This window comes from Protomyctophum bolini, assembly GCF_963924005.1.
Source record: "Protomyctophum bolini genome assembly, chromosome: 4".
Lineage (NCBI taxonomy): Eukaryota > Metazoa > Chordata > Actinopteri > Myctophiformes > Myctophidae > Protomyctophum > Protomyctophum bolini.
This window is the reverse complement of record NC_137865.1, coordinates 33678304-33703560: the sequence shown is the minus strand read 5'-3', so window position 1 is coordinate 33703560 and position 25257 is coordinate 33678304. Positions and strand designations below refer to the sequence as shown.

The 25257-nt window shown below is 42.8% G+C and overlaps 1 protein-coding gene across 1 annotated transcript; it reads left to right on the top strand.

Moving 5' to 3' along the window:
- Positions 1-99: 99 nt before the first annotated feature.
- Positions 100-25068, top strand: iqch (IQ motif containing H; the record flags this gene model as incomplete). The annotated part of the gene is made up of 21 exons (XM_080762183.1): positions 100-150; positions 473-580; positions 665-762; positions 855-930; positions 1079-1198; positions 5223-5337; positions 6021-6146; positions 6686-6888; positions 7053-7607; positions 8439-8505; positions 9427-9510; positions 9739-9896; positions 10820-11092; positions 11587-11775; positions 17031-17151; positions 17466-17752; positions 21134-21289; positions 22677-22799; positions 22954-23015; positions 24609-24717; positions 24952-25068. 21 exons carry the CDS (start codon positions 100-102, stop codon positions 25066-25068), a joined length of 3198 nt encoding a protein of 1065 aa, XP_080618309.1.
- Between the last annotated feature and the right edge of the window lie 189 nt (positions 25069-25257).

The window sequence follows — 25257 nt, the reverse complement described above, 5'->3', positions numbered from 1 at the left end:
ATGTGAGGATTGTGAGCCTACTACGTACTACGCCATACGTGCTACCAAATGTATTGATCGTGACATTCTGATACTTATTTGAATAGAGGTTTCACAAAAATGTCTGAAGCACTTCAATACGAAGATGAAGTTGGAAAAGTTTTAATTCAGGTAATTTGTTCATTAATCATTAATTAACCGTTTAAATAAAATGACCAATACTTACCTTAATTACTAATCACCTGCAAAAAGAACACCATCCTGATTGTTTTAGTTTAGCTCTAGCTTTTAATCTGAAAAAACAGCCCAACTGATATGTTAAAATAACTTAAATGCAATATTATAATAACTTTTATGAACACAGATTGAAATGTGCTACATGTGTGTGTGTGTGTGTGTGTGTGTGTGTGTGTGTGTGTGTGTGTGTGTGTGTGTGTGTGTGTGTGTTTTAGCTAAATTAAATTATCCAGAATTTGTATAATGTGTCTTGCAGGTCCAAGATGACTTGAGACAGCTGAGGCACACTATCAGTGGTGGAGGAGAAACATTGGACATTCAAGCGCTAGATACTGCCATCTGCAGGACAGAAAGTGTGATCAAGGTGTGGTTATATCTTAAAGTATTGACTGGTGTGAGGAAGTGGAAGTTGTGGAATGTTATTCTCTATCTTCGTATGTCTGTCTAGAAACGTGCAGAAGAGTATCTGAAAACAGTGAACAAGCAGTTGCTAATTCTTCCTTGCATTGAAGACTTACAGAAGAAGACATTACCGATTCCCAAATGGTAAGCTAAGCAGAGCCCAGCCCATATTCCATGCTTTAACCAGCACCAACATGAAAAACATTTTGGTGATGGGAATTGTTTCTTTCCTACAGGAAGCCAACTTTGGAGAGTTTTCCAGCCATCCGCCATCAAACAGTGGACCCTGCAAGACCCTCACCTGGCGAAAAGGTAGGCCTAGATAAAGATGATTGTATTTCTTTTTTAATTAATGTTATTCATTTTGACATTGCTATTGCGAAAGGTCATCTATGTATTTTCAACTCTAAACGTGATCACATTGTTATTTTTCCATCGCTGTTCTTTCTGTCTCCTTCAGCACAAATCAGCATTTGTGATGCGTTTGTTGTGTAATCCTGGGCACCCAAAGAACAGAGCACTAATGCAGGAAAAGTTTGGGATTCCACTCCCTGATGTGCACAGAAGGAGTGTAAATACAGTGAGTAATCTGTAACCTTTTGCTACAGATAGGGGTCATAAGAGTATTTACACCATACATTTTAGGCTACTAACTTTTCCTTCCAGTATGTTTTGTGCAGCCAAAACTGTCAAAATACATGCCACTAATTGTACTAAAAGTTTGAGTCTGTAAAACACATCATAATTACAAATCGGGCATCAGTTCAAGTCAAGTTCAGCTTTAATTCTGTTGAGTAGCACGCACATGGCGAGAGGTGTTCAGAAGAATAAGTAAATATGATACCTGTTCCCACTCGGGATGCCTTTAAAGACAGTGACGTATTGGGGCCTCCAATTTGATGCTAATCTGATAATGTGAAGATTAGAGGGCCTCCAACATCTGGCTTTCAGACATGATGACGTCATGTGGCAAACAGGTCTATGGACTTTTAATGTCCATAGACATTATTCATGCGCCCCCCAAAAAGAGGGCCCCACTCGTAATGATGCCATGTGACAGCCAAGTCTATGTTTGCTCACTTCACACACAAGTGTGATTCTTCTTGTTTATATATTCTACTGTTAGACTGATGATAGGTACTTGGTTTAGCCATGATCCTAGATTACTATTTCTATGCATTTGATTACCGTGTGTACCTTGCTGATTGTAAATCGCTTAAAATCGGATTAAAAGCGTCTGCTAAATGCCTAAATTATATAATGAACAACTGTTGAATTGCATAGAAACCTACATACAGTAGTGGTAAATGGTGCATTTATATAGCACCTTTATCCAAGGCGCTTTATACTAGAGACTGTGCATTACATTCACCCATTCACACACACATTCACACACCGATGCCAGAGGAAACCATGCAAGGCACCAACCTGCACATCGGGAGCATGTAGGGGTTCAGAGTCTTGTTCTAGGACACTTCGACACTAACTCTGGGGGAGCCCAGGTTCAAACTGGGAAACTTGCAGTTGCCTTCCGGTCACTCTCCCCTTGAGCCACTGCCGCCACGTAGAGTACGGTAGTAGGTCAGGTAAAAAAAAATTAAAAGAAAAAAGCTAGGAATGATATGCATTTGAATGCTGACCCAGGTCTGTCCTGATTCTGAATCTGAACCTGTCCTGGAGTCACACAGACCCTCAATGGAAGGGAAGCAGCAATTGATTATTCTCTCCAGTTGCCAGAAGAGACGCTGCAGTTTGCCTAGGATCTGGCAGATGGAGTAGTGAACAAGACAGTTATGATGTATGTGATTCTTCTATGGATGCGTGAAATGGAACCAATACTGTTGACCTCCTTCATTCACCAAATTAAATGAGATCCATTTGCTATCAAGGCTTGATGAGGTGAACATTTTACTGCAAGCTCAGCTATGTTTTGGGGAGCTGAGGCCTACCAGGGTTATGAGGTGTTTAGCTGTCACCAGTAACTGCTTTATAATGTACAGCTGTGTGTGTGTGTGTGTGTGTGTGTAATTCACCTATTATTCACTCAATCAGTGCTTCTCATTTTTTCATTATACCATGAGATATTGATCCCCTGTGTCCTGAGCTTTTATTGATATCAATTGTAGCATACAGCACCACTGTTCTAGGGAGGTTTTGATTAGGAGGCATTATGAGAGAATTCTTGCAGCTAACTGAGATGAATTCGACATTGCTGCTTCTGTGCCTGTTATTGCACAAGACACTTTATGCTGGAGTGAAGAGTGATGGGATCGCTCTGTATTAATAGATGACTCAAGTCTCCATGAACAGACAGACAGTGACACAAAGGTCACTTGGCTTAGTGATGACAGCCCATACCCATCACAGTAAACAAATTAATCTTTGCAAAGGTCGCCATTAGTTTCAGACATACTTTGCACACTTCCCTCTCCAATGCCTTTTTTCCCTCTCCCGGTGCTTCTATGCCATGCTTGTCATGAGGAATAGAGGCCAAGACTGTCACTCTGATACAGGAGAGGATGGAAGTGCTGGCTGCAAGAAGCGTAAAGCGGCAGATTGCAACACATCAGCATTCTTCTAAGGAAACGGGTGCCTGATTGCTGTGCTATGGGCTACTGGTTTACAGCTGTCTCTGGACAGAAGTGGGTACCTGCTCCAGCATGCCAATAAGACAGCCGTGGCTTACCCAACTGCTAACCACTGGCTCTCTGCCGGTTTCCTCCTCCCGTAAACTCAGGCCAGCTCTTCTCCGCTCCTCACTCATGCCAGGGGAACAGCTTTTGCATTTTAGCAATTTTACAAAAGGTGCCCCCCTCCCTAGCCCCATCTGAAAACAGATGTGTGCCTTTGAGGGGAGGTTCTCTCAGCACCTGGCTGCTACCTGTGGTCTGTCAGAGAGCTCAGTGGTCTGAGGAGAAACAAGCAGGTGGACATCAGGTGACATATTCAGAGGACCAGCGGCATTGACTTCATGTGTATCTTCAGACCAGTCAGATGCTTGAAGCCATCAGTCTGAGAGGAAACTATTTTGTTAAAGGCTGCAAACAAAGTCCAGCAGGTTTTTTCAATTATCTATTCTATTGTTGGATCGGTTGCCCCCCCCCCCCCCCCCCCAATAGTGTGTTTTCAAACTCTACACCTTCCATGTTGATAAGAAAATAATTAATATTTTTCTTTTTTCATGTTTTTTTGTAACCTGTAAGCTTTGCCAACTTGTGATTAATTGCTGCAGGAAGTGGGTTTTTGGCCAGTTTACAAGTTTGTCAATTCCTGAGCTATAGCTCCCCGTTCCTTAATGAATTCAGAAAGTCTGTTGGTTGTAATCATACAATAACCCCTCCCTCCCTTTCTCACTTATTCTGCCAGAAAGTCATATTTCCTGACATCAACAAGCTGCCACTGGTCTGATTAATGGATGGTCGCTTTCCTAGACTTTTGCAAAGTTCTGTCTTGAAGAAAATCTAGTTACTGACCCGAAGCAAATAGTATTCAGATTGAACAAGCTCTCAAACTTGAATTTCCTTTGATGAGGCCGGGCCAGGTTTGGCTTAAATGTTGACAACTGCTTTTTTGGTACTGTATAAGTAGCTATCAGCCTTCTGGAAATTACCATTAGGGCCAAAAGTCATATCTTGGTTGCTTACTTTTATTATACAAGATAGAAATACGTCAAAATACATTTAAAATCACACCCGTGTGAAGTAAGTGGTGCAACTCTGTGTGGCGGTCCCCAGGGGGTCCCCGGAACTTCTAGCCCCACATGAACACACCCAGGGTGCCGGCCTGGTTCCGGCAAGCCGCTCCGCGTCTGAAACGGTCGAGAAATGACAGTTACCGTGTGGGGGTCCCCAGGGGGTCCCTGTACTGTCACACCCAAAATCATCATATATACAGTTAATATCTGTGTGTGTTAGGCTGCGCAACAGTGACACTTGGTTGTGAAAACGCTATTTCCGTGCTCGGACAGACCCAGCCAGGGACCCACGGACCCAGCCAGGGGCAGACACACATAGCTCCTTAATGAAGTGGTTGCACCACTTTAAAAAATAGACACTGTAGAGTAATAAAATTAAGTATGCGTTCAAGGTTTTCCATCTGTGATGGGCATGCACTTATGCCCATATATGGATATCTGCCTTTTCTGTTTGTCTTTTCGGTTTCTGTTGCAATTGACATGACCTTTCCATATACAGTAATGGTGATTGCCAACAACACAGAGAGAGGAAAAGGGGCTCTGAGGTAAAGTGACCGGTAGAGCAGCTGGATGGGAACCGTGAGGTTCCCAGTTCGATCCTGGGCTCCCCCAGAGTTAGTTGAACCCCTAATTGCTCCCGATATGCAGGTTGGTGCCTTGCGTATGAATGTGTGTGAATGGGTGAATGCACAATCTATGTAAAGCGCACCATTTACCATTTAAAAGAGGGGAGAGGGGGTTTCGGCATGTGCAGGTATTTTCTTAGTTGTGTACCTGATTTCTCAATGAGTTTTGTCACTCAATCATTTTTTCTGACAGTTTTTGCACTGTGTGTGTGTGTATTTTTTCTCCTTGTTATTTTTGTTTCTGTATTTATTCAAATTTGATCGGTTGACTCCTTACTGATTAGGTTCCACATCACAGAATAACCACAGGCACCACAGTGAGCAACAACATATCTGCAGTGGCTGGAGCATGTCGCCATCCCCTCTACCCGACAAAGGCTGAAGAAGACGTGAGAGCAGGTGATCACCAATTATACCACCTCTGTTTCACACGTTTTACCCGAACTATTGAGTACGAACAAAATGGCTGTATGAATGTAGTCAATTCAAATTTATTTTTGTCTGTTTGATCATAATCAAATTACTACACTCAGCACAATATTATAATTGTGTTGGGGAGGCGGCCTTTTTTGTCAATTCAAATTTATTTTTGTCTGTTTGATCATAATCAAATTACTACACTCAGCACAATATTATAATTGTGTTGTGACTGTACAGTAGTTTTGACTATAGCTCCACATTAGGTGGTACAGTGCAGGTCCCTCTGTAATTTTCCTTAATTGAGACTGACATTAGGAGAGGGAATTGGAGAAGAGGAAACATGGTTTCAGTAGGTGTGCATGTTCCAGGGACGGGGGCCTCTTAAATGTACATTTGTCAAGGCCAAGCAAATCCAGAAATGCACTATTGTATTAATACTAGATTTAAGTCTCATTCTAGAGAATTCACTGCACGCGCGCACACACACACACACACACACACACACACACACATTTCTTCTTTCTTTGGTTTAAATGTATTCTTGATTATAGTTATAATTTACTATAGCCACATTTTAGGCCTATTTCTATTTTACTGTATACTGTAGCATTTACATACAAAAATATGTATAATATGGTTCTCATATTTCTTCTGTATCACAGACATCTCAAGTCTGTTGGAGACGGACTGTCCCTCATCAGCAGTAGATGTGTGTTTGCTTCAGACTTTCATACAGCACAAGTCAGCTTCTCTTCACCATAGAGAAGAGCTCTGTTCTTCCAAGATGGGTGAGTCCATCTTCTGGGACTTACCACAGATTGCACCTGCTTCTTCGGTCGCATATAATTCTCATGTCACTTTTAACATAAAATAAAAATATTATTATGAGGGGATTGAGTTGGTCCACATGAATGACTTTCAATTACCAGGTCATTAAGAACATTGTTCATGCTTGGATGAGCATGAAGAAAAGGCTGCATCTCTCCTCGGAACAGTTCCTGAATTTAGGAAGCTTGGCATGGGAACTCGATAACAATAGCCCTGCCTCTGTGGCAATCAAGCATTGTGTTGGAGCTTATTGGAACAACATTGGTGATTATACATCGCCTCTCCTGCTCCAGAATTGTGAGAGTCAAGCCAATATAATCATTTGCAGTCACTCGGTCATTGTTTGAAAGAGTTTTGGTTCAAATCCCTCATTGCGAGTCATCGGTAGTTAAAGATGTGGGGACAGCTGCCAGTCAGATTTGACAGTGATGGCTGGCTGCACCCGATTAAACACAGCCAGCAATAGAGTACAGTTGCGTTTGTATGTTTGTGTCTTCAGGCCTGACAGGCGGGAGGTCCAGGTGTCACAAGCGGCTGACATGGGGGAAGGAGCCCGGACCCACCCAAGAGAGAGCTGGCAGAGAATGCACGCCCACCTGGACCGCCAATGCACCCACGCCCCCTCCCTCGGCGGCCTCTAGGAGTTCAGGCCACACCAATGTGAAGCAAGTCGCCAAGTGCTTCACCCTTGAAAATCCTCAGGTATAAACACTCAACTGAATGCTAAGTTAAAAACAAAAGTGTGCTAATGGTGGGAACTCTTTGGTCCAGGGCTAAATATAATGAGTTGGTGAAATCCTAATAGCTGTAGTTAAGACTGACTTCACAGTGGCTGTACCTCACATTCTGCTCTCTGTCTTCAACAGGACGTCTCTGCTTTAGTCCCCGTTGCCAAAAGCGAACTCCCCTTCATCATCACGAAGGGGCGGATTGATCCCTCAGCTGCCGATTTCTGCCACTTCAAACAGCACTATCAAACGTGCTGGGACAGCATGATATACCCTCTTGAAACCCTGGAGAAGCTGCTCAGGGAGTTTGCCATTCCTCTGGCCAGGGTGAGCGGTGAGCGGCTAGCGGTCTTCGGCCGGGGCAGCGACATTGGCTCTGGACGTTGGAGAAGGACTCCTCTGGCGACGGACCTGCTGTCGGTGCTGGAGAACATGGAGGAGGTGTTGCAGCTGGTGCGACAGCTCGGTCGCCGCTACAAGGGGGAGGGAGGCGTCGAGGCAGCCTCCATCCTCATCCAGTCCTGCTGGCGGCGCTACATCGCGCGGGCGGCCTTTGTGCGCCACCGCCGGCGCAAGTGGGCGGCAGTGACCATCGCCACGTCCTGGCTGATGCGTGCTCAGATGTGCCGTGTCAGGGAGGCCCTGCAGGCCCGACGCTTCAGACAGCTGGAAAATCACCGGAGCCGAGTCCAGGTGAGGGTGCTATAATTCAAAGCCGTGCCAAGCCTCATACCAATACATCATCTAATTTAATCACTTTCTCTTATTCTCTTTATCTCGTATGTCAACACTCGTGAAATCAATTTCAGTGGTATAACGTTACGGTCCACATTGTTGACATACTCTGCATGCTTTAATGACGTCTACATCAAATTAAATTAGACAAATGAAATGAATGCTTTCGATTAGTTCTTCAACAGAGTGGCGTGACAGACACGCAATCTTGCTAGATACACCATGGTGTAATATCTTTCTTTCCAGTCTGTGCAGATGTCATGTCTATGCTGTCATCTTGGTTGTAACATCCTGGTGAACATAGACAGCGTTTTAATTAGTGCCTAAACTGCCTACGAGTTCATTTACTTTTACCATCACTCTGTGTGTATACATGCACTAAATGTATGTTCTCACCCTTTAAACATTCATACCCTGTTAATTAAGCCCCCTAATCTTCCCTTGGCAGTAGCATCATGTACCTTGCTGATTGAATTAATTGGGAGAAGATGTTTCTAAGTAAGCGCTTAATTTAATTAAGGTGGTATTTTATGCTTGGTTTGATTCCGTTAGGCCCAGAGAGGGACTGGCTTGATGTATTTGTGCTGTGCACTCATGTGATGATTTTTGTGTGATGTGTGTGTGTGTGTGTGTGTGTGTGTGTGTGTGTGTGTGTGTGTGTGTGTGTGTGTGTGTGTGTGTGTGTGTGTGTGTGTGTGTGTGTGTGTGTGTGTGTGTGTGTGTGTGTGTGTGTACGTGTACGTGTACGTGTGTACGCATGTATGTATCACTCCTCTCCTCCATCCCTAGCATCTGGCAACCAACTGGAAACACATCCAGTCCTCCAAAAGGACCATTATCCACATCCCATCATTAGGTAGCTCTCTCGTCTCTGCCCAACACACACACACACACACACACGTGTCTGATCTAGCAGCAGTCAGCCCCGCCGGCCGCCACTCTGCTGTCCCAGTCTGCAGCGCCTTGTGGAGGTCTTGTTCAAATGGCTCTCTGCAGGAAAGCACTCACAAAGATGATGACAGTCCACATGCCAGGGAGCTGAACAATTTAGACTCAATTTCCATTTAATTTGCAGATTAAGCAAATGAAAAGCCATTATGTCAGAATATTTTCAAGGGGGCACAAGGGACTTAAGTGCTGATCAAAAAAAAAGAAGAAGAAATTGAACGAGACCGCCTCCGTGATCGCGCTAAACATGCAGTGTAAGCTCTGAGTCTGATCCCTTCGTGTTCCAATTTCAACAAGGAGCTAATATTTAGACAGTAATCATGCATGTGCATTGTAAATCATTGAGTGATTGTCTAAAATTATTAAGCCTAATTACCAGCAGATGGAATGCTTTATTTGCACTTGGGGTGGCTATGGAGAGTGCTGTGTGAGCAAGGATAATTAGAAAGTTGAACCCCATTGTTGTTAATTAGCATGAATCCAATCATTTAATTACCTTGATTCATTTGAGGATTCTCTCTCAGGCAGAAATCCAGACAGACACGCTAGTGAGATCCTGGATGTTGCTGTGTGGCGGCTGGACATGGCTCAGCAGGGCTCCGAGAGCACACATACTGTTATTAACCTGAATTAATCACCTAATTGCAGTAGCGCATGATTGGTTTCCCCCACCCACCACCACACCCACAGCCCAAGTCTACCTGGGTTTCCCCGTAGAAAACACACCAGAGGATAGCTTTACAAAGCTCCAGGTCTTTCAACATGAAGCCACTTAGAGATGAAAGGAGTGTTTTTTTGTGCAAGCTGGTGACCCTGTTCTCTGTGCCAGGCTACTCCCAGAGTCAGCGCTTAAAACTCAGGGGCTTCGACATCCTCCAGAACATACAGATTTGCAGACTGTGTGAGGTCAGAGGTAGGAACACACACACACACACACACACACCGTGTTCTGCATTCCCGTCTAGTCTTAAGTGAACCGAAGTTGGTGCGTAAGGTGCTTGCTCAGCACCTGTGTTGCTTGTTGCCCCTTCCTTCCAATAATTAAACTAATAATCTAATTGACAACACGATATCAATAACATCAATTTCAATCCATAACATCTGATGCTCTGCTACTGTATGTGTGTGCTATTGTATTCAGACGAGAACGTGGAGGTAATCTACATTTCTCCACGGCCTCTTGGGGAAGACATGCATCGATATTACGGCAACCTTCTGAAACATCACGGCGGGACCACAGAGACAAGCCCAGCTCAACACTTTATCATCATCACACCCGACGCTGTAGAATGGTTCCCGGTAAGGACATGAACTCAACATTATTTATTTACTAAATTGCATTAATGAATACAAAACGAAAATTGCAGTATGTTTGTAGATTGCTCTGAGTCTGTGTGTAATATGAGTAGTGGCCTGTAGAGGGTAGTGTAGGAGATTGTCAGAGGCGTGCTGCTGTCATAGTTGCATTGTTTCATCTATTTCAATATTTGTCCTTCTCTCATTGCTTTTTTTCTAAAATAGGTCAAGGAAAATGTCAATGTAAATGATCTGTAATGATGATTAGTGATTTAAAAAATGGTTAAGATATATCTCAGTTTATAGCTAAATGCCAAATGAATAATTAAAATGCATTTTAATTAATTTTATTGACTTGCTCTTTAGTTTGACCGCTGCATTCTTGCAGATTCTATCGTTTCATCAAACATTTTTCCATACCATTCAATTAAGGCTTACTACTTTTTTTCCCTTCTTCACTAGATTAAATGTACAACGCGTCACAGACTACTTCATATATCCCTATTGATTCTCCTGCTGTTTTGTTGTTAAACCATGCCAGACATGTTGCTGAGATGAATCACTGCTACCCATGGCTGGCAGCGCATTCTGCCAGTGACAGAAGGGATAATTCCATGTGGATCAAATAAATACAGATGTGAAGTAATTAGTTGTATTCCCAAGGAGCTCATTGCTAGCACACATTAAAGATGTGAAGGATTGGAGAGGCCTCCCACCCGGCAGCTTTTTTATCAATTCAACCTGCTGCAATACAGGAGAGGTCAAAACCCCGCCGGCTATTACAATAATAGATCTGTTGTGTATACATAGTGATAAATCAGGTCAAGGGACCGTTGGAAGAGATGCAGAGAATTCCAAGCTACAGCAGTGAGCATTCTTCTTCCTCTCTTTCTCTTGCCGCTCTTGCTCCGTTCTTCTTTCCTCAGACGCACAACATGTGCCTGTCTACACTGTTAAAGTACAGCCCACGCACCCTGCGGCGGATCAATAACCTGATCCAGGGCAAGCAGGCCTACATCGTGGGCGGAGTGGCCCATGCGGATGACCTGGCTGTGGCCGACGAGCTCGGGGTGCCGATCCTGGGACCGGAGCCGGCCGTAGCCCAGCTCTATGGCACCAAATCTGGAGGGAGACGAATCTTCACCGGGGCGCAGGTCCCCGTTCCCCCTGGACAGGGAGACATCTACACGCTTAACCAGGTGGGAGAACAAAAAAAACCATTTACACACGTGCACACAAATGCAAACTCTGTCACAGGATGAAGTCTTCCTGGTTGGGGGGGGGGTTCTTAAAGCAGTGGTTTTCAAGCCTTTTCATGTCAAGGCCCATTATTAATTCGGTATTTGAGCCACAATTCCATGCTATATTGATGTGGGTACCATTAGGATAGATGACAGGCAAACGTTGATCAAAATAACAATTGTACTTTCTCTAATTGTGTAGACTTCTTGTAAATCAAGTATTAATGCAGATGTTTAACAATAACTTAACTCTTGAGAGTGTAAAATGAAACCAAATGGACAAATGGATTATTTTTTATTTTTTAGATCTATAACTCCATCATTTTGGGGACCACCTGGAGCCCCCTCAAGGACCACTAGTGGTCCCCGGACCACTGGTTGAAAACCACTGTCTTAAAGAGTCACCGGTCGTTTGTAGTCACTAACTTGCATGTCTTGTCTCTCCGATGCAGCTCCACGAAACACTGGCCCGGCTGATGACTCAGAACATGGAGGTGCGGCGCTGGCTTTTCAAGATGGACAGTGAGTCAGGAGGCCGCGGCACGGCATACTGTGATGCGTGTCAGCTCGGCTGCCATGGCTGGGCCATGCGGGAGTTCCAGCGTCACGGTCCTGAGCTATGGAGCACAGCATGGGCTCAGGTATGGTTCAACCTCTGACCCCCACTCCCCATAAAAAAGACAAAGGCGGGGGAAATGGAAAGAAATCATTCACTCAGTGTCAAAATCTGTCAGATGCACGTTCACTTAAAATATATTTTCTACAATGACTCGCTTTTATGTAATGTTAATGTGCATGCCTTTTCCTTGTGTTGTTTTTATGCTCTTTCTTTTTCTGAATTTGTTCTCTTTATATCTCCTCCTTAAATTTATGTTTTTTTTGTTTGTTTTTTTATGATTATGCCTTGTTTTTATCGCTACATCTGAAGTGCTTTGTAGATTCTGCTTTTGCACAAGTGCTATTATTATATTAAGACCCATGAGAAATCACCGGCCATTTAAATTTAGACTCTTATAATAACATTTTGGTTATTAAAATGCGGTTTGCCCTTCTGGCTGCAGGAGACCCAACTAAAGGCTAGGCGGCTCACAAATAGGTCAGGCCATTGGTGTGCCTGTCAATGGGTGAAACACAGTACAGGTCAGGACGGGGTCAGAGTGTCAACCATCATTCAGCTCAGAGCAAAGTACCTTAACATAATAGTCCCACTCCCGGCAGTGGTCCCTTTGGTACAATATTTTTAGCATCGTCCCCTGAGCCTCCTGGCATTCAATCAAGGATGGAGATTCAACCACAATCAGTAGTTTGTGCTAATGTGTAGAAAATGACGTATTAATCCGCTCACTCACCTTGGCACTGACCATTAACACTCAAGCCAAGATGCCAGCTCATAGAGAAATCTGTGTCAATTGCTGTATGCCTGTTTAGAAAACGCCACTGAGACTGAGGTCTCAGTCTATGGCATGCTATGATTTGAAATGAATGTATTTTTAACATTTGCCAATACACTTTTGCAATGTGACTTGTGCTAATAGTAGTTTTCCCTTCACCAATACCAATATTTGTTTTATGTTTATGACAAAACAAGCAGAATTGGAAGTTTTAGGTGTTGTCTTAACGCACTTTTTCCTTTTCTGAATATATTTTTGAGCTTTTCTCTGTCTTTCTTTATTGATACATGCAGTAGTCTGACAGGAACATGGGGAGAGAGAGATTGGCAATGACATGCAGCAAAGGTCTCCGGGATCGTGAGTCGAACTGGCGACACGCTGTCTGGGCACCTACTGTAGGCTGCTAATGCTGCCTAGGTGCCCAGACATTAGCAGCCGGGCTGACATCTTAAGGTGTTAACTTTTACTAATACACAGGCAGATTGAGATTCCAGTTACACTTATGACTTTAACTCACAATTGATTATTATGCATGCATCTATCTCTACCCTTATCACTCTGCAGGTTAATCTATTTCATTTCATAGGGACGATTCATTTTAAACGGACACATTAGTTAGTGAAACATGTATTCAAATTTACACAGAAACCTATCTCAGTCTAAATGAATGTCATTAATAGTTAGTAAAGTCAAGTGTTCATTTTATACACTGCTTGTGAGCCCCTGGCGCTTATTTCTCATATACTTACAAAGTAGCCTTTGATTTTCTGTCATGTGTTAATTACCGCATTTTGCCATTTAACAGAGAGCTTTGTGTAAACTAATTACAGGCTAATCATTGTGGGCTTGGAGCATTTTGCATTTACCTTTTATTTTATTCCAAAGAACGGCAGCCATCTCAAGGTTCTTAGGGGCTCGTCATGCCTCCCTCCTATTAACTTCTTCTTTAATTCGTAGTGTATGTGCAGTGCAGGGCTGTAATTGTCGTGGCATCGGTGCTGTTAATTATGGCAGAGCGCGGCTGAGCCACAGCCAAGGTCCATAATGGTGGCTGAAGCAGCGCGGGAGAGTAAATGTGGTTTGTTTCACCAGCTGGGGTCCCATGGAGAGGGAAGAGTGCCGAGGCCCCCAGCGTAGGCCCACAGCCTCAGGGCTCCTGGGCCATATGGACACAACACTTTAACTGGCCTTTATTCTACACCTTGCTCTTTTAATCAAAGGCAAGCCCACATCCTGTGATCCTCACAGGATGGGGAGTGTGCTTTTGGTGTGTTTTTTTTTTGTTTTGTTTTTTAGCATTACTGTCGTTTCCCTCAAATTTATTATACCACCCTTCTTTGTGCAGATTCCAGCTGGCTATTTAAACTTTATGAGCTCTGTGGAGTACACAATGCATAGAACATTTGACCCATAGAGCTACAGTACATTAAATTGTTGGTAAAGTCAAACATATGAATATTTTATATCAATGCATCTTGTTGCTGTCATATCCTCACAGCGGCAAGTGTAGATGGATGTTTAAGTCTAGCCGTATATTTTGAGATATAGCACTCATTATGGAGCCACTTGGCTGAAAAACACTGTTGACCTAATTGCGATAGCAATGAATGCTGGCAAATGCGATAGATATTCACAATCTTAAATATTTGTGAGCATTTTAAGCTTAATGATTGTAGTTGTAGATACAGTAGGCGAAGCTGTTAAAATGACTGCAGTTCTATTAATTATTCAGAAGACTCAAACTATTAAATAAAGTACTTCAAATACTAATTAATTATTTAACAGTTCTAAGTATAGATTAAGCCACACTTTCTTTTGATACATTAAGCAACTCGCTAGCATGTTCCACACATCCACACCAATGAGGACGGGGATGGAGAGTAACCTCCACATTAGTGTAAGTGGACTGTGCGTTATTGTTTAATTATTGCCTGTTCTGTGCGACTCAGTGTGAAGAGCTGTCTATCTAAACAAACAGAGAGGCAGACAGAGAAAACCCTATGCACAGTAAAATCCTCTTGTTAATTTAACTCTGTGTGTATAGAAACCCTTACGGCTCCATTTGGGTAAATTAACATTAAGGATTTGACTGTGTCGTCCTTTAGAATAATACTTGATCCCTCTTCTGATCCCAACCTCTGATCCCTTCAGGCAACGGTAAAGAAAGGCTGGAGGATTTGGGAGGAGGGGCTGGACTATAGTCCCATCCACACTATAGCGGCTTCCGTGGAGGTCTAGAGAATAGGGCGCTATAGCTCCAAATGTTGCGGCAGCCGAGGCCGCTGGCATAATGTTCCAGCCTGCGGTATTAGTGCGGTAAGCCCCCAGGCCTCTTTCAGCGTTTACACAGAGCGAGTGAGAGGTTAAAGAGGTGTAGATCTGCACATACACAATGCCTGAAGGGGGCCATACACACACTTAAGCACTCAAACACACAGCTTGCATATGGATCATTAGGCACAAGAGGGTAAAAATGACACCTAATAGCGTCAACAGATGGAGTATTTCTTTTTTCTGCCATGCTGTGTGAAAACAGATCTTGAGCAACACCTTATTTAGGTTAGGTTTGTCAAAGAAATGGCTCATTTCATAATCACCGACACTAAAGAAAGGAGGCACTTTTTTACAGATGTTCTTGTCTAAGTGGTGTGCTGTCTCTCTGTTGGGACAGAAAGACTTCCGATATCTACTGTTCTGCATGAGCATAATTAATCCCTAAAACCATTTTGCTGTGGCCCGCCTCTGGGAAGAGTGCATGCGTGCGTGCGTGCGTGCATATGCATGTGTGTGTGTTTATTTTATTTTATTCTAACCATGCCAATGATTTGTAGTGGCTGTTTTGCTTCTGTCATTATATTGAAAAGTGGTGGCAGTGAAAGCAAACCTCATGTTTCATTTGTACTCTTTTGAATTACCGGTAGTCATGTTTTGTTTGGAGAATTAAGTCATACCCAGTTCCTCAAGCAGAAGCAGAGTTGGACAGAATGTAAATAAATGTGGCGATATGACAAGGTGGTGATCCTTGAGTCCTTTCGGTCCTTAGCTGTTCTGGCAATGTAATGGCGAGATCAAATGGCAATCAAAGAAGCAGGGCTAGATCCATTTTATTTATAGGCAGATTGCTTGGCTTTATGTGGACACCAAGCAAAGCTTGAATCCTATCACAAAGTGCTGCTTGCAGTTTAAGTCCAAATAATTTATTGCAAAATACCTCTCTTTCTTTTCCCTGTGTCCCGCTGTTTCTGTGAACTGCATAGGCAAAGTCTTGGGGTGAGCTTGCTCTTCCGTTGAAAATGGCAACCGTTCCCTTACACTTTTTGCCGCGCCATTGTGTGCTTTATGGCTTGTGGAGGGGGGAATCACTGTGTAGCGTTTGACCTCGTCTCTTACAGTACTTGAATATGATGATGGCTGCTACATGACTGGAATGTCAACAGCATAATCTCCAGTTCTGTCTCCAGTGAAGCCAGACAGAATATACTCAAAACAAAGTGACGTTCTAAGATAGAGTTGATAAAAGAACAAAGCCGTCTTTTGCATTTAGAACCTACTCGTCTTTTTACTCCATGGGTGGCTCAGTTTCACAGCCTTTGTTGGTTATTTATTATTTCACAGAATACAGAGTGATGTTTCGAGCCCACATAGCTTAGTTTCACAGAAATGACTGTGTGGCCAAAATGATGTCCCTTGTAACAGGGGACATTACAGCACTTAGTACTTTGCAATTAAACAGAACAGCGAGGAATCAATTCTTCTCTTTTCATCTAAACACCTCATCCAGCGTACATAGGCATGAAAATTCAAGATCGATAGATTTCTGTCTTGCTTCAAGATTCATCTGAGTTAGAGAGTTGCATGACAAAATGATTTAAATAATAATAATTTTCACTACTTTACAGCAAGGTTAGACAAAAGGGTGCATTGTGTTAAATTGCCAAACAGCTTTTAGACACACCCACTGAAACTGAAAGTTGGCAATTAACAGCATAATTAAGTGGCAAAACCATTATGGCATTTCCTAGTTACAGAAACAAGAGTGATATCGATCCCAGTCAGGCCCCTGATTGATCCCCAGATAGATGGGGGTTAGCTTAGGTATTCATCAGCCGCCCAGTGGAGGGAGTTGTTATTGAGGGCAGGTGCTGTCTCCGTGGCTGTGAGTTAAAGCCATTAGACTCCTGAGGCCCTCTGATAATAGGCTGTCACTCACAGGCGGACCCTCTTGCAGTGTCCATCAGATGCTCACAAAGAAACTGAAGCTGCCACCGATCAGGTCTCAAGGATAACAGCCAGGTTAGCGGAGCCGTCCGGGTGGTATATGGGTATTTCCAGCAACGTAGTTGATGCTGGGAATACTATGGTAATGCGACAAAATGAAGCGGTACCCCCAGACACGTTCTTCTGTGATTGAATGAACAAATTGTGCGTTTAGTGCCCTTATATCTCCCTCTAACTCGGATCCAGTAGATCCCCTGATGTACACGTTTTCACTTTCCTCATTGCAGGAGCCCGTTCTGCTCAAATATCTAGACGAGGTCCCAGAGTGGCTGGCCCGTCACGCCAAGCCCGCTAAAACCTCCCGCTATCCCAACTGGGCCTGCTTCCTCAAGACCTTCCTCCGGCAAGGTTAGATGCCTATTGTCAGCCGCTGAATGCTATTTGCAGGGAAATACTCCCCCATTTTGAATATGCCGAGTCTAATTTGACATTATTCTTAGTGTAATGTTGCCAATGTGAACTGACAAATGAATTATTTCTTCTTTAGCTGGTTATTAAAAAGCAGGAACTACCACATTTTAAAAGAAAAGTTACTGAGCTGTGTTGGTGTGGGTGTTTTTTTTAGGGCTAACCTTAGCTCCTCTGCCTCAGTCGGGTACTCTACCCATCCATCCAGCCATGCATCCATTTATTTCTGCCATCTCCTCCGTCTCTGTGTCCAGGCGGGGTAGTGGAGGCCTTCCCTCCCTCAGACAGCGTGACCTGCCTGACAGTGGACATGCTGCTGGAGCCTGGGGGTGAGGTAACTCTGCTGTCCTGCGGAGACCAGCTCCACGGCCCCGGTCAGCTGGAGACGGTAGGCTCCGTAGTCCCCCAGACCTCCGTGTGCCCAGACTCCCTGCACTCCATCTGCGCACGCGTGGGCCGGGCCTGCCTGCAGCGTCTCATCGTGGGCCACATCTCCCTGGATCTGGCCACCTTCCTGGACCACAGAACCCTGGAGCAGAAGGTTAGCCACGACACAGCCTTTAAATTAAACCATCAGGATAAATATGGTCAAGCTGAGGCGACGCGTGGTGTCAAAAGCACTCCATTCGACCATGCCGGTGCGAGGGATCAATTTTTAGGCTGGGCCAGTGGATCCACATGAGTAGATAGATGCCTCCCCTACGGCTCCCTGGGGACCTGTGAAACACGCAAGGCAAACACTGGGCATGGGGCCAAATGTTTCACAAGACCATCTAATAAACTGTCAGGTCTTATTGTGTCAATACACTGATTCCTCCATTTAAGGCTTGACCTTTAACCCCCACGAAAGCTGAGAAACTCGGAGCTCTCTGTCTTTCAGACAATAGGTCATTCTAAAGTGATCTGACTCCTCTCAGGAAGGCGCTGACAGTGTTTAACCCCTGTCTAGTTACAGTACCGGCAGGGCTCTCCTGATATTTATCTACTTAGTAAAACAAGAAAATATGGAAACCTCATCTTATTTGTCATTGAGTTTGGTTCTGCTGAAACTGTCACTGATTTATGATATTGGAAATAGAGTGCTTTATGGTGGTTTAACCTCCGCTCCTAGCATGTGGCTGCATTGACTCCTTATTGATCCAGAGCTGTAAAATGAAATACTTTTGTTCACAATATGGCCTATGAAATACTGAAAATGCGATACAGTAGTGAATCCACTGAAACAGCCTTGCCATTTTACAGGGTATGAATAAAGGCATTAAATAGCCTTTGTTAGGTTTTTCTTTTTCCACCATCAACAAACAAACTTGCACCTTTTTATTTTATGGTAGGATTTTCATTTCTTGACATTTTCTTTCCATTAGAATTCTTGTCGGTGCAGCATGCATTTTGACACTTTTAATCGATCCCAAATCAGAAGTGGATTTGGAGTCAACATAGTAGTTGAGGGCTGAAGCACCTTTGCCACTAGAGGGTAGTATGTTATGGACTGTGAAGCAATCCACTGTAATAATTTGTCTCCTCTCTTAACATTTATGTGATTGATCTAAATTTCCATTTGGCGGGGCAACAATACTTTCAGTCATTTAGAGTGAGAAAAACCCTGTCGAAAAACATTTTCAGTTTGCATGTCCCTGTATTACACCATATGGTTGCAATTGTGGTATTTCAAGATTAATTTCATATTGATTTCATCTTATTTTTAAACTGTACTTTTATCTCTTTACTCACAGGTAAAATATGACCACTGCAAACCTGCAGTATGTGGCGTTTTAAATACTTTTTATCAAATTTAGCACTTGAACAGAAACTGCTCATTCTTTAACCACTTAGAAAGTGACAACCCAAAAAAGATGAGCTGAGCTGTAATGGTCATGGTGAATTGTGCAGGATTTCATCGGGCCGCGTTGTTAAGAATTAAGGCTGAAAAGCATGTGCTTTAATAGAAACGGGAGACATTGTCAAGTCTGAAGCCTTTCCCCATCTCCCTACACACAGAGCCGCAGACAGAGAAGAGCCACAGGGGCAAACCTGCCTGCATTTAAACATCGATTTACATTCAAACCTGTTGCTAAAAGCTGCCTACTTTATTTGATGGGAGGAAGTGGGTCACATATGTTTGCCCTTGCAGTCTTCCCTCACATTGTGGAGCAGCAGAGCCCCAGCTGCAGCATCAGGGTTTTTTAATGAAAATGCAAGGCTATAGAAAACAGGTACAATCCAGGCTTATTTTTCCCACGTCTTTGTCAAGTGTGACAATGGGGACATGGGGGTTTGATTTTTTTTGTGAGTGTAGTGAATGGGTCAGGGTCTGTGGAGTCTGTCCGTCACCCAGACTCAGGTATTAACCTGATACACACAGAGACTCATCTCTGTCCATTGGTATACTGCAGTAGCCACAGGACAGGCTGTACTGCTGAACTGTTGTCATGTATGCACACAGTGCATGCATTGACTTAGTTTGTAGTATTTTCAGTATTGCATTATATTTATTTCCTCTATATGTGGTTTAGTGTGTATATTTTGATAAATTATTAAATTATAAAATATTGCAATTGTGACTTAAAATTTTAGACAAAATGCAAAACATGGCAAATTCTTTAAACCGGTTGGAAAAGGGTAGACATTATGTGCAGACTTCATGGCCTACTACAAAGTTGCAAGTAAAGTAAGATTTCATTAAATCACAAACAGCCTTTTTGTGCTGAGAAAGGAGATCATAGCAAAGCTCTAGAGCTCTAGAGTGCTAATGAAACAATATTGAATGATAAACGACACAATATGATTTTCCATCATTATATTAAAGCCTTAAAATGAATTACAAATAATGCTTTTAAGCATACCTTTATAAAGTTAATGTTAACCCCCTGAAAATGTTAACCTTGGAAATCAACACATACTGTAGTTTTACTGTTAAAGACAAATGTTATTCCTCATCAAAATATTTTACTACTGAATCAAAGAAATATACAATATAGGACAGCTACTGTATGGTATATTACAGTCAAATGTCAATGCGTTAGTAGAGATAAAGCAGCAGCCAATGTGGGCTTCATGAAGCAGGCAGCTATTTGCATTCAATGGCAGGAGCGTTTACTTTGACAAATAGGAACAGCAAAGGAAGGCAGCCAACTGCCACTTAGTTATTAACAACTCCTTCACTGGTGATTTATTTGCCACGTTTTGAAGAGAGGGCATAGCTATTACGTTATTATCGGGAAAATTAGCCCTGTTTAAGCAGAAGGCCGTGACCATAGCTGACCCCCTTAATATACTTATAATGATGCCATTTACCATACATATCTGAAGTTAGCGTCTCGCCAGACATGAGCCAAACAAGCTGGTCCTTGGAAGACTTAAACTGGACATTACTGTAGGAAAAAGGGTGCTGGTTTGTGTGTTGGTAATTTCACAGCTAACTGTAATACCTAAATCTGGAAAGCAGGAATTGATCATGACATTTGTCTTTCCCCGCTGCGTAAGGACTTACCGTTCAGTGGCTTTAATGTATCTATTCATCTTTTAGAACTCTATGTGAAATTCTTTGATGTTCTATGTTTGTCATCAACTAATAAGCAAATGATTGCCTCTGTTGTATATTACCTGGTTGAAAACCACTGCTGTATAGCATATGAATGCAGTGTGCAGCAGTGGTGTTCAACCAGTGGTCCGGGGACCACCAGTGGTCCTTGAGGGGGTTCCAGGCAGCGACGGCTCCTGAAAATTGCGACTGGGGGTGCTGGTGATTTCGAAAACGTATCCAATGATAACAAAATATTGCGTTTTGGTTCTGCATGAGAGTCTAATGGTCATCAGGTCCGTGGCTCAAATGCTAAATACATAATGGGACTTGATATGAAAAGGGTTGAAAACCAGTACAGTATGATAATCAGTTCATGGATGTGTCCTGTGTGTACTGTAGGTGTGGACTATTGACTTGGACCTGAGATACAGTGACCAGTTGGCCATGACCCAGATGCTGCTGTTTATGACTGGTGGAACACTGGACTGCAGCACGTGCCGTTTAGAAGTGCCAGTGCCAATCAAAGAAAAATCTGCACACCACAGAGCAACCAAAGTAGCAATTTATACCTGCTTTTATTATATTATATATTTTTAATCTAATCTCTCTTTTTTATATAATAATCTCTCTTCTTTTGTTTTCAACAAAATGAATGCTATTTTATAGTATTATTGTTTCCCCCCCCACTGTTTATATAGGTAATATTTAACCTCCAGCAGAGCAGATTGAGACGGTAGGGGCCCGAAACAGAAAGGGAATTCATAACTGATTATTTCAATATCACCAGCAATCATGAGGATTGATCAGTGTTTTGCTATACATTTTTGTTAAATACAACTAAATACTGTAATTACGCACTGAGCTCAATTGGTGTTTAGGTGCTGAATTCATTATCATTTTGATAGATGAGGCTAAATAATCAACACATTAATAATTCATACCATATTCATTATGCATGTGTATGCATGCTTGAACACCTCATCAACCTGGTGCCAGGGCTTAAACAATAGCGTTTCTTTATTAGCAGCATGCCTGAGTTTACGCTTGTTAATCCATGACTTGTATTATTTTATCAAACATTAATTTAGTTGGCGGCACGGTGCTTTCACCATAGCATTTCAGCCGCTGTGGCGGTAATGGCTTTAGCAGTGGCCATCATTAGTGCCCTGCATATTACAAACACAATTAAATCCTCACTGGACACTTTTATTGCAGTGTGAGTGTCCGGTGTTTGACAAGTGGAAACACGCGGCTATCATAGCGAGTTATGAGCTAGCTCCTGTGCTCACAGCCACGGGGGCTTAGCCCTGTGGTCAGTCTTTTCCCCGAGGTGTCCGTGGCCCAGGCACATTTTGATCCTGTGAGCCCTGCCACCTTTAAGTAATCAACCTCTCTACTTTTCTGACACACGCTTCTTGTAGCATAGACTCGAGAATGAAATTGTATTTATTTTCTATGGGGAAGTGTATTATGTTATTGTCCTTGGTGTGTGCGTCTTTTTTCTTTTTCTTTCACCTTATCATACATTAGAAAATGTGTGATCCCCAAAGTGTACCTAGTTCTTTTGATTGGCATCATACAATTAAGTGCATCTTGTATTTGGCATGTCTTCCAAACGTTAATTGTTCCTCCCTGCAGTTAATTAAGGGAGGCCCAACAGTTTACCACATGTGCCCCACACTCATCATGTTCACTAATCACACATACTCCCCAAACTCAGCACTGACCCTAAGGACATGTGTACAGAGTTCAACCATCTCTTCTCCAGCCATGTTGGCACCGAATGCATGACAGCAATTATGCCTTAGCCTGGAATATAATTCAACATAAAAATGAATTCAATTTTGCCACGGGTAGAACTAATGGAACACAGCAATACCAGAACTCATATACGCTATTAAATCTCTCTGTTTTCTTTTATTTCCTTTCTCTTGTCCCACAGTCTCTTGTGACTAATCGCTATGCAGTTATTGGGAGCAGCTTGCTTCACACTAACCTCTCTATGGTGCACTATAATGTGTTTTTCAGCATGTGCAAGGCTCATGGCATTGGATTTGACTGGAAGGTAAACCACACTCAGTATGAACTTGTTGGCCTAATTATGAAAAAAACACCTTATAAATGATGTCTTACATAATTACGATTGTTTAAATTTGACGTCAAATGACGATAAACATTTCTGTTAACAGTGTTCATGTGACTGTTGCTTCTCTTTGCAGGAGAGGCAAGGCACTGTTTTTGCTCTTCATGACAGCAGTGAAAGATACAGTCTGGGAATGGTGTAAGTACTGTATGTTTTTACAGTGAAAGAAATGGCACATTTGTTTAACCACTTGAAACATAGTATAGCTTTTCTGGGAGGTAAATCTTCTGGACAATAGCACATATTTATCGTCCATTTTTGTCAAGATATGTGGTGTAGGCCTGGGTCGGCTTAGCCGCCCAGGCACCTTAGTCAAAGTCGTATGATTAGTCACACTTTACCACAGTAAAATTTGTTCTCCGAATTTGACCCATCTCTTGGGGTGGCGAGCCGCAGCGTGTGCCGTGCTCGGGAATCATTCGTTGATTTGACCCCCAATCCAACCCAAGGATGGTGAGTGCCAAGCAGGGAGGCATTGGGTCCCATTTTTACAGTCTTTGATATGACCCGATCGAACCCCGACCTCCCAGTTTCAGGGCGGACACTCCAACCACAAGGCCACTGTCTTGTCTAGGCCACTGTGGCTGGTAATCCAGCAGTGTGTTGTGCCTGTTGGTTCGAGTCCCAATCCCGACAAACTTTGCTGTGTCTTCCCCCCCATCTCTCTCCCCGTTTCCTGTCAAGCTACTATATATCTATCAATAAAGGCAAAAAAGCCCCAAAAAAATATATATATATGTGGTGTAAAGTAGGGGAGTGGCGGACCAAGTAGAGAGAGAAATCCTGGTCAACAAATTAGTTGACTTTGACCAAGGGTTTAAGTTTCTAATAAGGAAGTACTGCTGTGTGCACATCGTTGCCTTTACACTGGTCATGTGCCATTTACCCTTGTATTCAATACCTATGAATAGAAAATGGCTTCTAACAAAGCAGACCCTGTGAAGATATTTCCATTGTATCCTTCTATATCTTAAAATACAAATAAGGTCTGCACGCTGGCTAAATAAGCGCCACTGTTTATTGCAAATCAACATTTCGATCACACACTGATCTTCATCAGCAAATATTCCTGATGAAGATCAGTGTGTGATCGAAACATTGAATTGCACTATACAGTGGAGCTTATTTGGCCAGTGTGCGGACCGGACCTCATGTTTATTTTATGCCAGGGACGTACTGTATACACATAGACATCAAAGGGGGCTTCAGCCCCTGCTTTTTGTAAAACAACTGCCCCATACTCCAGACCACGTCCCTGTTTTATGCAGTTTGTCTGTCCTGCACCAGCTGGCACACTTGGATGTGCGTGCACTGTACTATACTTCCTATCCTTCTGTATGTGTATGTACTGACTAACAAAGATGTGCCTTGTACCTGTATGGGCATGTAGGAAAATGACAACAGAATTACCAGAGTACTGTCGGCTGATAACAGAGACTCCTCTTTTAGAGGATTATGTTGCCACCTCTAGCTTTGTAAATATCTTTTATGTCTCTAACAGGCTTTAACAACAGGGTTATTTAAGATATTTATCACACAAATCCTTTAGCTCACACAGTGGTCTAACGGTTAAATCAAGCTCTGCTCACATCTCCCCCTAAAGACTCGAGGATGCTGTCAGCTAAAAGGTTCTCATTTAACCACCGCCACCTGATAAACAGGGCAAGTGTTTGTTTAGCTGGCTGCGAGGGAATCATTAGTAAACTCGTTTGTTCTGGGTGTCGTTAATAGAACCGTCTCGAAGGATCTCCAGGGAGCCCTGATGACCTTTGCTCGGAATCTGTCCATCATTCATCAGGAAATATCATTCCCTAAAATGCAAGGAGAGACTAATTTCAAGGTACCGCTTTAATGACCCTAACGATCACTCCCTTCATCTACATCATGAGAATGTATTGTATGTTCGATTAGGCAGTGTTGTGTTGAGTGTGATCTGCTGGAATGTTCTGTTCACAGAAGAAAACATTTCACCAGTTAATGAAAAACAAACCACTTGCAGTGAAATAAAATACATAGTAGTCCTTATTATGTACGCATTATGTTTTAATGAATGGATCTTTCTTGTGTATTGGAGGACTTGATAAAGAATATAGAAGATGTTCTACGGATGACTATGCAGAACAAAGTGCAAGGGGTGGAGGCCAACTTCGAGTGGACTGCTGCACCGACACACCTGCCTGACTCCCACTGAAAGGTTTTGTCAAGATGTTTTTGCAATTGTGCTTCATTGTGTATTTGAATCCGGACTTGTTAGGCTGCAATCAAAACAAGCTGTGTAGTGTGGGCGTATACAAATTAATTCTTAAAACTTACAATACTAGAGGACAATAAAAATAACTATTGATCATTTTGACTGTTTCATTAATCTAAACACTTGATA